The 12,502-nt window shown below is 48.0% G+C and overlaps 1 protein-coding gene across 2 annotated transcripts in view; it reads right to left on the bottom strand.

The window, feature by feature from the left end:
* The window catches only part of ADCY9 (adenylate cyclase 9), a 166,927-nt gene that overhangs the window by 45,833 nt on the left and 108,592 nt on the right, over positions 1 to 12,502 (bottom strand). For both annotated transcript variants that reach the window (XM_010376033.2, XM_010376034.2), the window contains exon 3: positions 1,292 to 1,482. In XM_010376033.2, the coding sequence (XP_010374335.2) occupies positions 1,292 to 1,482 (191 nt within the window). The remainder of the gene's footprint in view (positions 1 to 1,291; positions 1,483 to 12,502) is intronic.

Raw genomic sequence — 12,502 nt, 5'->3', positions numbered from 1 at the left:
AGAGGGTCCAACACCACTGTCCCGGTGGGTTTCACTCAGGGATGACTCTGCACCCCCAGGGGACACTGGACCATGTCCGGAGACATTTTTGCTTGGCACAGTTGGGGAGTAGGGTACGGGTGGGTATGCTGGCATCTGGCAGGTGGAGGCTAGGGATGCTGCCAGCCATCTGACAGTGCACAGGACAGCCCCACCACACAGGACTACCTGGTCCAAAATGCCAGCGGTGCCAAGGTGAGAAGCCCTGCATCACACTAACAAAGCACCCAACCAACATGATACATGAGCGGGGTTGACAGAACCCAGGTGTCAATTGTTACAGGTAACTGGGTGACAGGCACTATGTATCCTGACCCAGTAAATAATCTGGTTACCCCAGCTGACTGCCACATAACGAAGGCTGTTCATCATAAACACCAACAGCAGCTTTCAAGCCTGTGAGTGAACGTGGAGAGGCAGGGACACACTGGGTGAAGCCGTAACCACTGGCCACCATCCTCACGCATACCCCACTGTGTTATCTGACAACACGAAGCAGCGCAGGGGAGCTGTTTTGATTCTCTCTCTCATTTTAAGAATGGAGACAGGAGATGTGTAAACTATAAAAATAAACAGAAGGTACCAGCGGGGAAACTAAATCAAATGTGAAAGCGGAAGAACAGCTCATAAACTGAAATGATTTCACACACCCAAGGTCGACCGCGCCAGTTCCTTGGTAATTTATGATGACAGGTCAGTCCAGAAACAGGCACTTCTAGGCGGCCACCAGGAAATCCCCGTTCCAATAATGAAATACTACCATGTTCTCGGCAGCCTGTCCTCTCAGTGAGCTGTGTCCTAGGATTTACCCACACCAACATCATTTCAAACAATCATAAAATAATGGATTTCAAGAGACGTAGAAGGATTTGAGAAAGCGGTCTCTGAAATCAGATTATCAAGTAGCTCTCCATCCGAGGTGCCAAGGACAGCCACCTTTACTGTCATTTATCACTAGCTTCTAGAAATGCCAAAACACCACAGGTCCCAGGAGGAGAAAATAACTAATAATTCAAATGAGAAGCATCCTTATGCAATGGAAAGGAAATGGAGGTCCGTAGTATGTCAAAAAGCAAGGATATTAAAAATACAAAATCTACTAACTTTAGACTAAATATTAAAATCACGAAAATCAAATAGAAGGTTATTCCAAGTTGTCTGCCTCAGACCCGCAGGCTGTTTATTATTTCACGTGCTCTACTGCAGAATTAATAGAAAGTTTTAGAAGTAGGAAAAAAAAAAAAAAACTAACCTTAAGGTTATCAAAGGTTTTGACAGTCTGCGCCAAGTCACTGACATTCCCTGATGACGCTGTCCCCTGTCCCCTAGGGCCTGAGGACACCTGTGAGCCGTCAATGATCTCAAAGCCAGAAAGCAAGGCCTCTGCACAGCTGCAGCGAGACTCCTTGGCTCTCTGACCCGATATCAGGTATGTCTTCAAACCTATGATGGATAAAAGTTACAGTCAGCACAGATTGAAAGCACCGTCTGTTGAAACGCAGCTCCGTCTTGCTCTCTGGGGAGGACTCACTCCTGGAAAGTTGAGAGTAAAGTGAAAATGTGAACAGCTCATAGTTTATGACGGACGTCCACGATCTCTCCGGAGAGATGCGGCCTCAGGGAGACCGTGGGCCCCCGAGACACTCCAGTTACCCACATTACGTTTTCTTGGAGTAACGGCTGCATGTTTCATGTTTTACCTTCAGGGTTAACATAAGCATTAAAAACTTCCTCCATAAAAGGGTCCCAGGACCTCCCTGTGAAGGCAGCAAAGCAGACTGGTTGACCCTAGACCCTGCTTGGGTTTATTTCTCTCTGTAAATACCAGTCCGGTGAGTACCTTCACAATGGTCAGTGTAGACGTCATGGCAGCCTTCGGCACTGACCATCTTACCTGTGTCAGAGATTGCAAAACTACCCCGAAAAACGAGACCCTACCATGCACCAACAGACCATTAAAACCTCCCCTGACTCAGAGTCGTCGAGCATCTATTTCCTGTTGGATTCAAACACTCGCCCCAGGAACATTCAGCTTTTGTTAAGCTGAGGTCCACATGCATATTATTCTCTCACAAAATCCCCCCATAGAAAAAAAAAAAAGGTAGTCAAAAGGACACTTGACATATATCTTTACAATTCTCCTTGGAGGCTGAACTAATACCTGGACCCATGCCGCACCAGAAGGAGCTGTAAACAGGCGGGTGGATCCCGCCCCGGGAATCTGCTGGGAAGATGGCAAAGGAGCAGCTTTTCCGGGAAGAGCCCAAGGAATTTTTGAAAAAGAAGCAAACTTTATTTAAACAAATCCATCCTTTGTCTTCACTGGAATTTAACCAGATGGCAAATGTATCGGAAGGAGGGACAATGTAATTTAACATTTAAATAACATTTATTTCAGGCCTGGTGTATGCCACGCACTGAGAATAAAATCATGAACAAAGCAGGGTCCCTTCTTTTTTTCTTTAATTGAGATGGAGTCTCACTCTGTTGCCCAGGCTGGAGTGCAATGGTGCGATCTCAGTTCACTGCATCCTCCACCTCCTGGGTTCAAGCAATTCTCCTGAGCAGCGGGGATTACAGGTGTGCACCACTATGCCTGGCTAATTTGTGTATTTTTAGTAGAGATAGGGTTTCTCCATGTCGGCCAGACTGGTCTAGAACTCCGGACCTCAAGTGATCTGCCCACCTTGGCCTCCCAAAGATTACAGGTGCGAGCCACTGCACCCGGTTGCAGGGAGCCTTCTTGAAGGGCTGAAGCCGCAGCTTTAGGTTGTAAAGGGTGTGGCACGGAAAGATGCCATCAAGAGGCCAACGTGTCTACGACACTGATCGACTCTGGCTTCTTACACTGGGTACCTATCTGGTCAGTGCTTTAAAATTAATTCATCAGAAACCCAGGGACCTACTTCATCAATGGTCCCGAATGATTTTATAAGTATGGCCCCATCTCATCATTTCACCTCCCTCTCTACTTGTAAAAATAGTACATGGCTTATCTTTTTAAGTCAAGTGTTCTGAGAATTTGCCAAGAGTCCTGGAAACATGTAAAGACATCTTAGAGCGTAGCCAGGTCATAGCTGAGAATCAAAAGACTTAGATATTTTTAGATGCCAACTGGCCCCAAGAAACCCTTCATGGTTTTTTTTTTTTTTTTTCCTTTAGAGATGGGGTCTTGCTCTGTTGCCCAGGCTGGAGAGCAGTGGTGCAACCATGGCTCCCTACAGCCTCCACCTCCTATAGCCTCAGCCTCCTGAGTAGCTGGGACTACAGACGTGTGCCACTATGCCTAGCTATTTCTTTTCTTTTTTTTTTTTGAGATGGGGTCTCACTGTGTTGGCCAGGCTGGTCTTGAACTCCTAGACTCAAGTGATCCGCCCACTTTGGCCTCCCAAAGTGCTGGGATTACACGTGTGAGCCACCGCACGTGGTCAATGGAAATCTTTCACTCTTACTTGGGTACTGAACTTTTGTGCATTTTTTTCTCCAACAAAAACCCACATCCCAATTTATATACAAGATCAACCACGGCTATAACATGTACACACTGAAATGGAAACGTGAACTGGAATATGATGTAGGAGTGAAGGCATCTTTATACCACTTTCTCAGACCTGTCCCAGGCAACACTGGACTGACTCTGCCATTTCACTTTGCCAGAGTTAAAAAATGCAACCGATGGGGACTCAAGAGAGGACAACGAGCTGGCAGGGCTTATTCCCGCCTTCCTCAAAGAAGCACACATGAGAACTTCTGTGCCAGAGCTGCTCTAAGGGTCTCCTTCCCGTGACTCCTGAGTGTGGCCCACAAGTTGCCAGGTGGCAGGGTGGTGACAGGAGCCACTGACAGCCAATGTGACTGTGGATGGCCACTCTGGAGACCGCAGTCCCCACGCACTGAGAGAGGAAGGACATTTTTTTGGTGGAAGGTAGCAAAAGTTGCGGCTGAAGGGTGAGGTTTTCCACTATGTCTTTGGCTGGCCCTGCAAGGTGCTGGTGGCTCAGGGTGCCCCTGCCTGAGGCTATGGCTCCCGGTGCACAAGGGCTGCCCTGGGAGCATGAACTGGGCTGCCTCTCAAACCCAGGAAGGGGCCCTCGCCCAGGTAACTGCGTTACCTGCTCCCTGTGTGGCTCCAGAACTGCAAGAGAAAGTCAAGACAGCCTCTCCTGGAAGTGCGTGGCAACTGAAGTGGAGAGAGGCTGGGTAGGGAGGCCTGAAGAGCTGGAGCACGATGGGACAGCCAGCACATTCACAGCGCTTGGCATGGCAGTCCACAGGGCACACGCAGCAGGGAGCACCCCGTAGTAGCATGGAGCAGTGGCGGCCACCTCTGCTCACAAGCTGGGCACGTGCCTCATGCACATCTCCAACGTCTGCTGTTGCTTGTTTGAACTGGGGTTACTGAGTCACTCTTAATGCATCAAACATTTATTAAGCACTTCCTGTTTACTAAACACTGATAGGTACAGGGACGATGTGTGACTCTTTTGGCCAAGATCGTGACCCGTGTGGAGCCCGTCACCTGAAGAGGGGCCAAGAGGACAAGCAGGTGTGACTCTGGTCAGGCACGCCAAGTCCCAGGATGAGGAAGGACAGGTGCTCCAGGAAGCACAGGAGGGGGCATCTCAAGAAGCCTCGGGAAGGAAGGGGCTGTGGCTCGAATGTGTCCTCTCCAAATTTCAGGTGTTGTGGAGTGACAGTCTTAAGGAAGCAGGGCTTTAAGAGGTGACGAGGCCAGGAGGGCTCCTCCCCTGCAATGGGATCAAGCACCTGCATAAAGGGGCTTGCTGCAAGGGGTTCTCTCGCTTGCCTTCCCGTTTCTTCTCCCTTCCAGAAGATGCAGCCCTCCCCAGACACCTGAACCTGCTGGTGCCTTGATCTTGGACTTCCCAGCCTCCAGAAGCATGAGGACATAAATTCCCGTGCTGTATTGATTACCCAGCCTGTGCTGTTCTGTTACTGCTTCCCAAGCAGATGGAGACAGATGGATCAGCGCCCTCCACACGGAGAACTGAAAGACGTGGGGAGGTCAGCCTGGCAACAGCAAACTGGGCAAGGGGCAGGGGTGGCTGATGCCAGGCAGCAGGGTTACTAGAACGGGTCATGAAAGGTCCTCTACAGAGGGGGCCTGCAGCAGGTACAGCTAAAGGATGGCTTTTAACTCAGTGTGGCTGGAACAGAGAATGTGTGCAGGGAATGAGGGCTGAGCCACAGCACCTGTGCACGGCACTGTGTGGGCCATCCCGGGAAGCCTCCATCCTGGGGCCACCGGCGGCAGGGGGGCGGGAGCAGGAGGAAGAGCCACATAGGAGGCATGAGGCATAGGACAAGCCAGGGAGCCGGTGCAAATGCCAGCCACAGCGGGTGGGAAGTTGGGAGGCATGGGTGTCAGGATATAACGGTGGAAATGGGAAACCTACTCCCCGCAAACTGGCGGCGAGAGGCAAGGCTCCGATTACAAGCAATCAAGCGTGATGGGCGGAGACCTGGCTGCTGGAGGGGGCCTCTGAGTCAGGTCCAGGTCTGCCCCCTAATCCCGTGACCTAAGTGAGCTGCTTCATCTCTGCCTCTCAGTTTCCTCATCTCTAAGGCGAGGACAGGAGCAGGGCTTACCCCACGTCTCACATGTGAGGCTTAGATGACCAACACGCACACAGTCTCTACAACTGCCCGGCATGCAGCAAGCACTAGACATTAGCTGTGATTATCAACACGGTGTTTGATCTGCGTGTCACTAGAATCTTTTTCATGCACCTTCTGTGTACAAAAGCATTTGCAAAACTGTTAAATCAATAATTGCTCCTGACTTGAGTTTTTCTTTAGGAAGCACTGAATGACCAACCTGTAGTGATAACACGATCCTACTAGTGTGACACAGGCCAAACCCACCTCTGAGTCCACAATGAGCAAAACCGGGAAATATATTATCTTTTCATTTAGGCTTCCGTATGGAAAGCTAAATTTAAAGTGAAACCTTTTGCCAGAACCAGAGGGTTATCATCATGACAGCTAAGGCAGAACTCAGCTGCCTGATCAGAAACGCCTGAGAAATACATCAGCACAGGTTACTGAGTTCAAGCCCAGCCAAAGTCTTAAGTCAGGAGAATCTGCAGCAACATGATTTAATGAATAACCACACACATGCAGCCTGGGGTCCAAGTTCATTAGAATGGCTCTTTTATAGCAGAAGGTCCAAAGAAAAAAAAAAAAAAAAAGGCAGCTAAATGATTTAAGTATAATGTAAACAGGAGAATAATTAATATGATTTCTTATGTTCTTTCCTGGTTATCCTTTGATTTTAAACCTCAACAACAGTGATGCCTTTTATCAGCTTAATTTTACAAAGGCTACAGAGAGAGGCGGGCATTTCCTAATGGTTTCCTGTCTGCGTGCGTGGAGGAGGTTAACGCAGTTAACATTCTTAAGTATTCTTAAGTATAGTGTCACTTCTCTGAAAACTAAAACTGCGCTTTGCACATAGTGGTGATCAGGCTTGGTGACCTAAGTATAGGAAGAGTCACTAACAAAGCCCATTTTGGAAAAGAAAGACAATTCTGGCCTCATTTGTCCTGGTCTCTTTCTGTGGGATTCTTGCCTTGGACTGAGATACCCTCAGCCACCAAGAATCAAGGACATGACTGCCAACTCAACAGAAAGAGGAAAACAGCTGGGCACGGGGTCACAGCTGAGACCCCAGCACTTTAGGAGGCCGAGGCAGGAGGATCACTTGAGCCCAGGAGTTTGAGACCAGCCTGGACAATATAGTGAAATTCCGTTTCTATAAACAATTTAAACAACAGCTGGGTGTGGTGGCACCTGTGGTCCCAGCTACCCGGGAGGCTAAGACGGGAGGATCACTTGAGCCCAGGAGGTCAAGGCTGCAGTGAGCTCTGACTGCACCACTGCACACCAGCCTGGGCAAGACAGCAAGACCCTGTCTCAAAAAAAAAAAAAAAAAAGAAAAAAACAAGCTGAGTGTGGCAGTACATGCCTGTAAATCCCAGCTACTTCGGAGGCTGAGGCAGGAGAATTGCTTAAACTTGGGAGGCGGAGGTTGCGGTGAGCTGAGATCACGCCACTGCATTCCAGCTTGGGCAACAAGAATAAAACTCCATCTGAAAAAAAAAAAAAAAGAAAAAGAAGAAAAACAAGAAGGAGAAGAATAATCCGGAAGGAAAGAATGTTTTAAGACATGACTTTGGGAGCCAGCCACATAGCATAACAAACGCCTAGAAGCTTACGTCACTTATGACTTAAAACAATAAACAGAAGAGAGGCAATCAGCTTGGGCTGGTTCAGAAACATTCCAGAAACGTCTTTCATTTTGCATCGCATTCTTCCTCATGACTAGGTCAGAAATGACCAAGCGGCATGAGAATTATTTAAACTAAACTGTAACCAGCCAATAAGAAAAATAAAGATAAAAAATGCTTTTAATCTACCAAATAGCCAAAGCCTATGGAGTTATAGATATATTTTATAATTATCTATTCTTTCTGTATAAGAAGAACAAAAGTTTTGGTACAAAAGAGAGAATATTTTTCACGTGTTCACATTACAATGCTCTCCGGAGGGGTGTAAGTCCTTCCTACTCATATGTACAATAAATAATCACAAGGACTGATTTGTTCTGGTTGTCCTAATATTTGATGATAAATCACAAGTTCTTACTACAAATGGCTGCTGGCGAAACTTAACCTCTTCTTAACAAATGAAGTCCCAGGCCAGGCACAGTGGCTCACGCCTGTAATCCCAGCACTTTGGGAGGCCAAGACGGGAGGATCACTTGAGCTCAGGAGTTTGAGACCAGCCTGGCCAACATGGTGAAATCCCGTCTCTACTAAAAATACAAAAATTAACCGGGCACGGTGGCGCATGCCTGTAATCCCAGCTACTCAGGAGGTTGAGGCAGGAGAATTGCTTGAACCCAGGAGGCGGAGCCTGCAGTCAGCCAAGATCGTGCCACTGCACTCCAGCCTCGGCGACAGAGTGAGACTTTGTCTCAAAAAAAAAAAAAGTTCCAAATAATAAAATATGAGATGGATTTACGGAAGACAGTGAAAGAAACAAAGAGTGTTCACTTTGCCTGTTTAACTGGATCTCCTGCCTAACCAAACAAATTTTTTTGTTTTTTTGAGATGGAGTCTTGCTCTGTTGCCCAGGCTGGAGTGCAGTGGCACAATCTCAGCTCACTGCAACCTCTGCCTCCCGGGTTCAAGCAATTCTCCTGCCTCAGCCTCCGGAGTAGCTAGAATTACAGGTGTGCGCCACCAGGCCTGGCTAATTTTTCTGTTTTTAGTAGTGATGGGGTTTTGCCAAGCTGGACAGGCTCGTCTTGAACTCCTGACCTCAAGTGATCCGCCTGCCTCTGTCTCCCAAAGTGCTGGGATTAAAGATGTGAGCCACCACACCCAGCCAGAAAACAAAATTTTAGTGTGTGAACACATACTCTCTCTCTCTCCCGCTTCCCCACCTCTGCTTCTAAACAGGCACCTTCTATACCCAGCTTCCCTCTCTCTCCCAGTAATGGCTAAACAGCTGCCATCACAGCCAAATGGGAATGACAGGCACCCCCTGAATGACCATTATTCCCCTGTGGCTTCTTTTTTCTGGAGACGGAGTCTCACTCTGTCGCCCAGGCTGGAGTGCAGCGGCACGATCTCGGCTGACTGCAGGCTCCGCCTCCTGGGTTCAAGCAATTCTCCTGCCTCAACCTCCTGAGTAGCTGGGATTACAGGCATGCGCCACCGTGCCCGGTTAATTTTTTTTGTATTTTTAGTAGAGACGGGATTTCACCATGTTCGCCAGGATGGTCTCGATCTCCTGACCTCATGATCCGCCCGCCTCGGCCTCCCAAAGTACTAGGATTACAGGCGTGAGCCACCGCGCCTGGCCTGGCTTCTTATCTTCTGTATTCTGCGTTAATAAATATCCCACTGCTAAATGCTACATTCCAGAATGCTGACACAGGGAGAGCCCCGGAGTCACACACTTCAGAGACCCTCGCCTCCCACCTCTCAGAGACCTCTTGAATTAGGGTTTACCAGCACAAGCATTCACAAAGACTGCAGAAGCGAGTCTCTGAGAGAGGACACCCAGCACATCCGGCACGTCTGTGAACAGCCCGCCAGGTGCTGTCTCTGTCATCCACTGGCTCATTTGCTCATTCACGCACCCAGAAAACTAAATGTTTACTGAGTACTTACCGAAGATTAGGATCTGGGCTAAGGGTTGAAAGAAATAAATAGGTTAAAAAAGAAAAAAAGCAACCTAGGTGACTTTCACTTTAATGCTTGACCTTAGTTCCCTTGTCTAGATAATGAAAATGCTAGTCGGCATGGTGGCTCATGCCTGTAATCCCAGAACTTTGGGAGGCCGAGGTGGGTGGATCACTTGAGGTCAGGAGTTTGAGACCAGCCTGGTCAACATAGCAAAACCCTGTCTCTACTAAAAATACAAAAAATAGCCAGGTGTGGCGGCAGGCGCCTGTAGTCGCAGCTACTCAGGAGGCTGAGGCAGGAAAATCTCTTGAACCCGGGAGACAGAAGTTGCAGATAGCCAAGATCGCGCCACTGCACTCTGGCCTGAGTGACAGAGAGAGACCCTGTCTCAAAAAAAAAAAAAAAAAAGAAAAAGAAAAAGAAAAAAGAAAACGAAACTACTGTGATGTGATGGTCATACCACAGCACAGGGCTGTTGTGAGGATTAAATGAGTTAATTCATGTAAACAGGGACATGCGAAAAAGGGAAAGACAGTGTTTGTCCTGAGAACAGCCGTGAATGTGAGGACAGTGAGTGAGTGACGATCTGGACCCACAAGAAGAGAGAGTCACACACATTCAAGTCCAAGTGTCCTTGGGCTGTTCAGAAGCAACAAACAGCACTTCAACAATGAGTTGCCGACAACAAAATGGAAATGAAAGTCTGCAATAACTATTAAGAATGCTGTCATGGAGCCGAGTTTAATAAAAATAAAAAACAACAACAACAACAACGAAAGAATGCTGTCATGGAGCCGAGTTTAAACAATGGGAAGAGGCTATGAAACAGGAGAGCTGGGGAAAGATGCCAGAACTGAAACCCACCACCAGCTGATCAGTTTCTATCTGTGAAGTGACAGCACCAAACGCACCAGATGCCACAGACGGGAGGGAGGGGGATGAGTCACATCTGCAGAGGGAGGGGGTCGGGTCATATCTGCAGCAGGGACGGGGAGGGGCGGGGGGTCCCAGACCGCACTCATGTCCCTAGAGAGCTGACAGCTCATCCGAAGGTTTCTAAGAGGTGCTGATTCAAGTACAGAATGTAGACTGATGAGAAATACATTACAGAAAGAAGAGAAATGAAAAACTAAATTTAAAATCGGAGACTAGGTAGCCGCTAAATACTTGAAAACAAAAAAAAAAAAAGGAATACATTGGAATTCCGTTTGGAATACAATGGAAAGAAAGCTGTATGATGTTTAGTGAAAGAAACCAGTCCCAAAAGGCCACACACCATGTGATCCCATTTATATGAAATGTCGAGCATGGGGAGATCTGTAGACACAGAAAGCAGATGAGTGGCTGCCATGGGTTTAGGAGAGGGTGTGACTGCTAAACGGATGCAGGGTTACTTTTTGGGGTGATGAAAATGTAAAATTAGGTTGTGGTGATGGTTGCACAACACCATGAATACACTAAAAACCACCGAATTGTACACTCGAGAGGGTGAATTGCATCGTATGTGAATTATACTTCAATAAAGCTGTTTTCTGAAAAAGAAAAGGAAGCTCGGTGTGGTGGTGCATTTCTGTGGTCTCAGCTACTTGGGAGGCTGAGGCAGGAGGATGGCTTGAGCCCAGGAAGTGGAGGCTGCAGTGAGCTCTGACTGCGCCACTATGCTCCACCCTAGGTGAGGGGGTGAAACCCTGTCTCAAATATAATAATACAATAAAATAAACTAAATACAGCAATGTGAACATCAACAAGGTGCAATAATTCTGAGATTTAGAGAAGAAATAAAATAAAGCTGGGAAGAAATATACCCTCCTGAAGAACAGAAGATAGAGTGGGCAGTAGCAGGTAAATGAAAAATATGACAGGCTTAGAAATAGATAATGTGAGCCAGGTACGGTGGCTCACACCTGTAAGCCCAGCACTTTGGGAGGCTGAGGCTGGGGAGATCGCTTGAGGTGAGGAGCTCGAGACCAGCCTGGCCAACATGGTAAAACCCTGTCTCTACTGAAAATACAAAAATTAGGCCGGGTGCGGTGGCTCAAGCCTGTAATCCCAGCACTTTGGGAGGCCGAGACGGGTGGATCACGAGGTCAGGAGATCGAGACCATCCTGGCTAACATGATGAAACCCCGTCTCTACTAAAAAATATAAAAAATTAGCCGGGCGAGGTGGCGGGCGCCTGTAGTCCCAGCTACTCGGGAGGCTGAGGCAGGAGAATGGCGTGAACCCGGGAGGCGGAGCTTGCAGTGAGCTGAGATCCGGCCACTGCACTTCAGCCTGGGCGACAGAGCGAGACTCCGTCTCAAAAAAAAAAGAAAATACAAAAATTAGCCGGGCACGGTGGTGCACGCCTGTAATCCCAGTTACTCGGGAAGCTGAGGCAGGAGGATCATTTGAACCCAGGAGGTGGAGGTTGCAGTGAGCCAAGGTTGCACCATTGCACTCCAGCCTGGGCAGCAGAGTGAAACTCCTAAAAAAAATAATAATAATTAGATAATGTGGTAGAGCTAGGGCAGAAAAACATGTAAGTCAAGAATAAGGCCAAATAACCTTGAAGAACTAAAAATTCAACATGGCAGGAGTTCAGAAGTCTGGGAGAGATTAAATAAAACAAAACAAAAGAAAATTTGACCTTCATGAAATAGCTCCAAGAATCATTCAATTTGCAGCTCTCACTATTGTAGTCCAACCTAAAAACGCTAGGGCCGACACCCACATTGTCTTCGAGGACACACACACTTCTCCTGCTGCAGGTGTGGCCCGCACAGCACACCCACACGCCGGACGCTTGGCCACAGAAACACAGAAAGGGCCACTGTCCTTGTCTGGAACACAGATGGGCCTTCTCATCCAGGAGGGCATTTACTTGCAAAGGCATTTTCTTCTGACCCACAGGTGGTTATTCCTCCACTGACACCTTCTGTGGGCATCTTCAGCTGGAAGAAAGGCCACCGAGGCCGTGGAGCCACCTCTCCCATAAACATCATATCATGCAAAGGAAAAAACAAGATGCTGAATATTCTTTTTTTTTGAGACAGAGTCTCGCTCTGTTGCCCAGGCTGGAGGGCAGTGGCGTGATCTCAGCTCACTGCAACCTGTGCCTCCTTGGTTCAAGCGATTCTCCTGCCTCAGCCTCCCGAGTAGCCGGGATTACAGGTACCTGCCACCATGCCCGGCTAATTTTTGCATTTTTAGTAGAGATGGGGTTTCACCACGTTGGCCAGGCTGGTCTTGAACTTCTGACCTCA

Source organism: Rhinopithecus roxellana, chromosome 20, assembly GCF_007565055.1.
Source record: "Rhinopithecus roxellana isolate Shanxi Qingling chromosome 20, ASM756505v1, whole genome shotgun sequence".
Lineage (NCBI taxonomy): Eukaryota > Metazoa > Chordata > Mammalia > Primates > Cercopithecidae > Rhinopithecus > Rhinopithecus roxellana.
The sequence above is the reverse complement of the archived record's forward strand: the minus strand, read 5'-3'. Positions and strand labels throughout refer to the sequence as shown.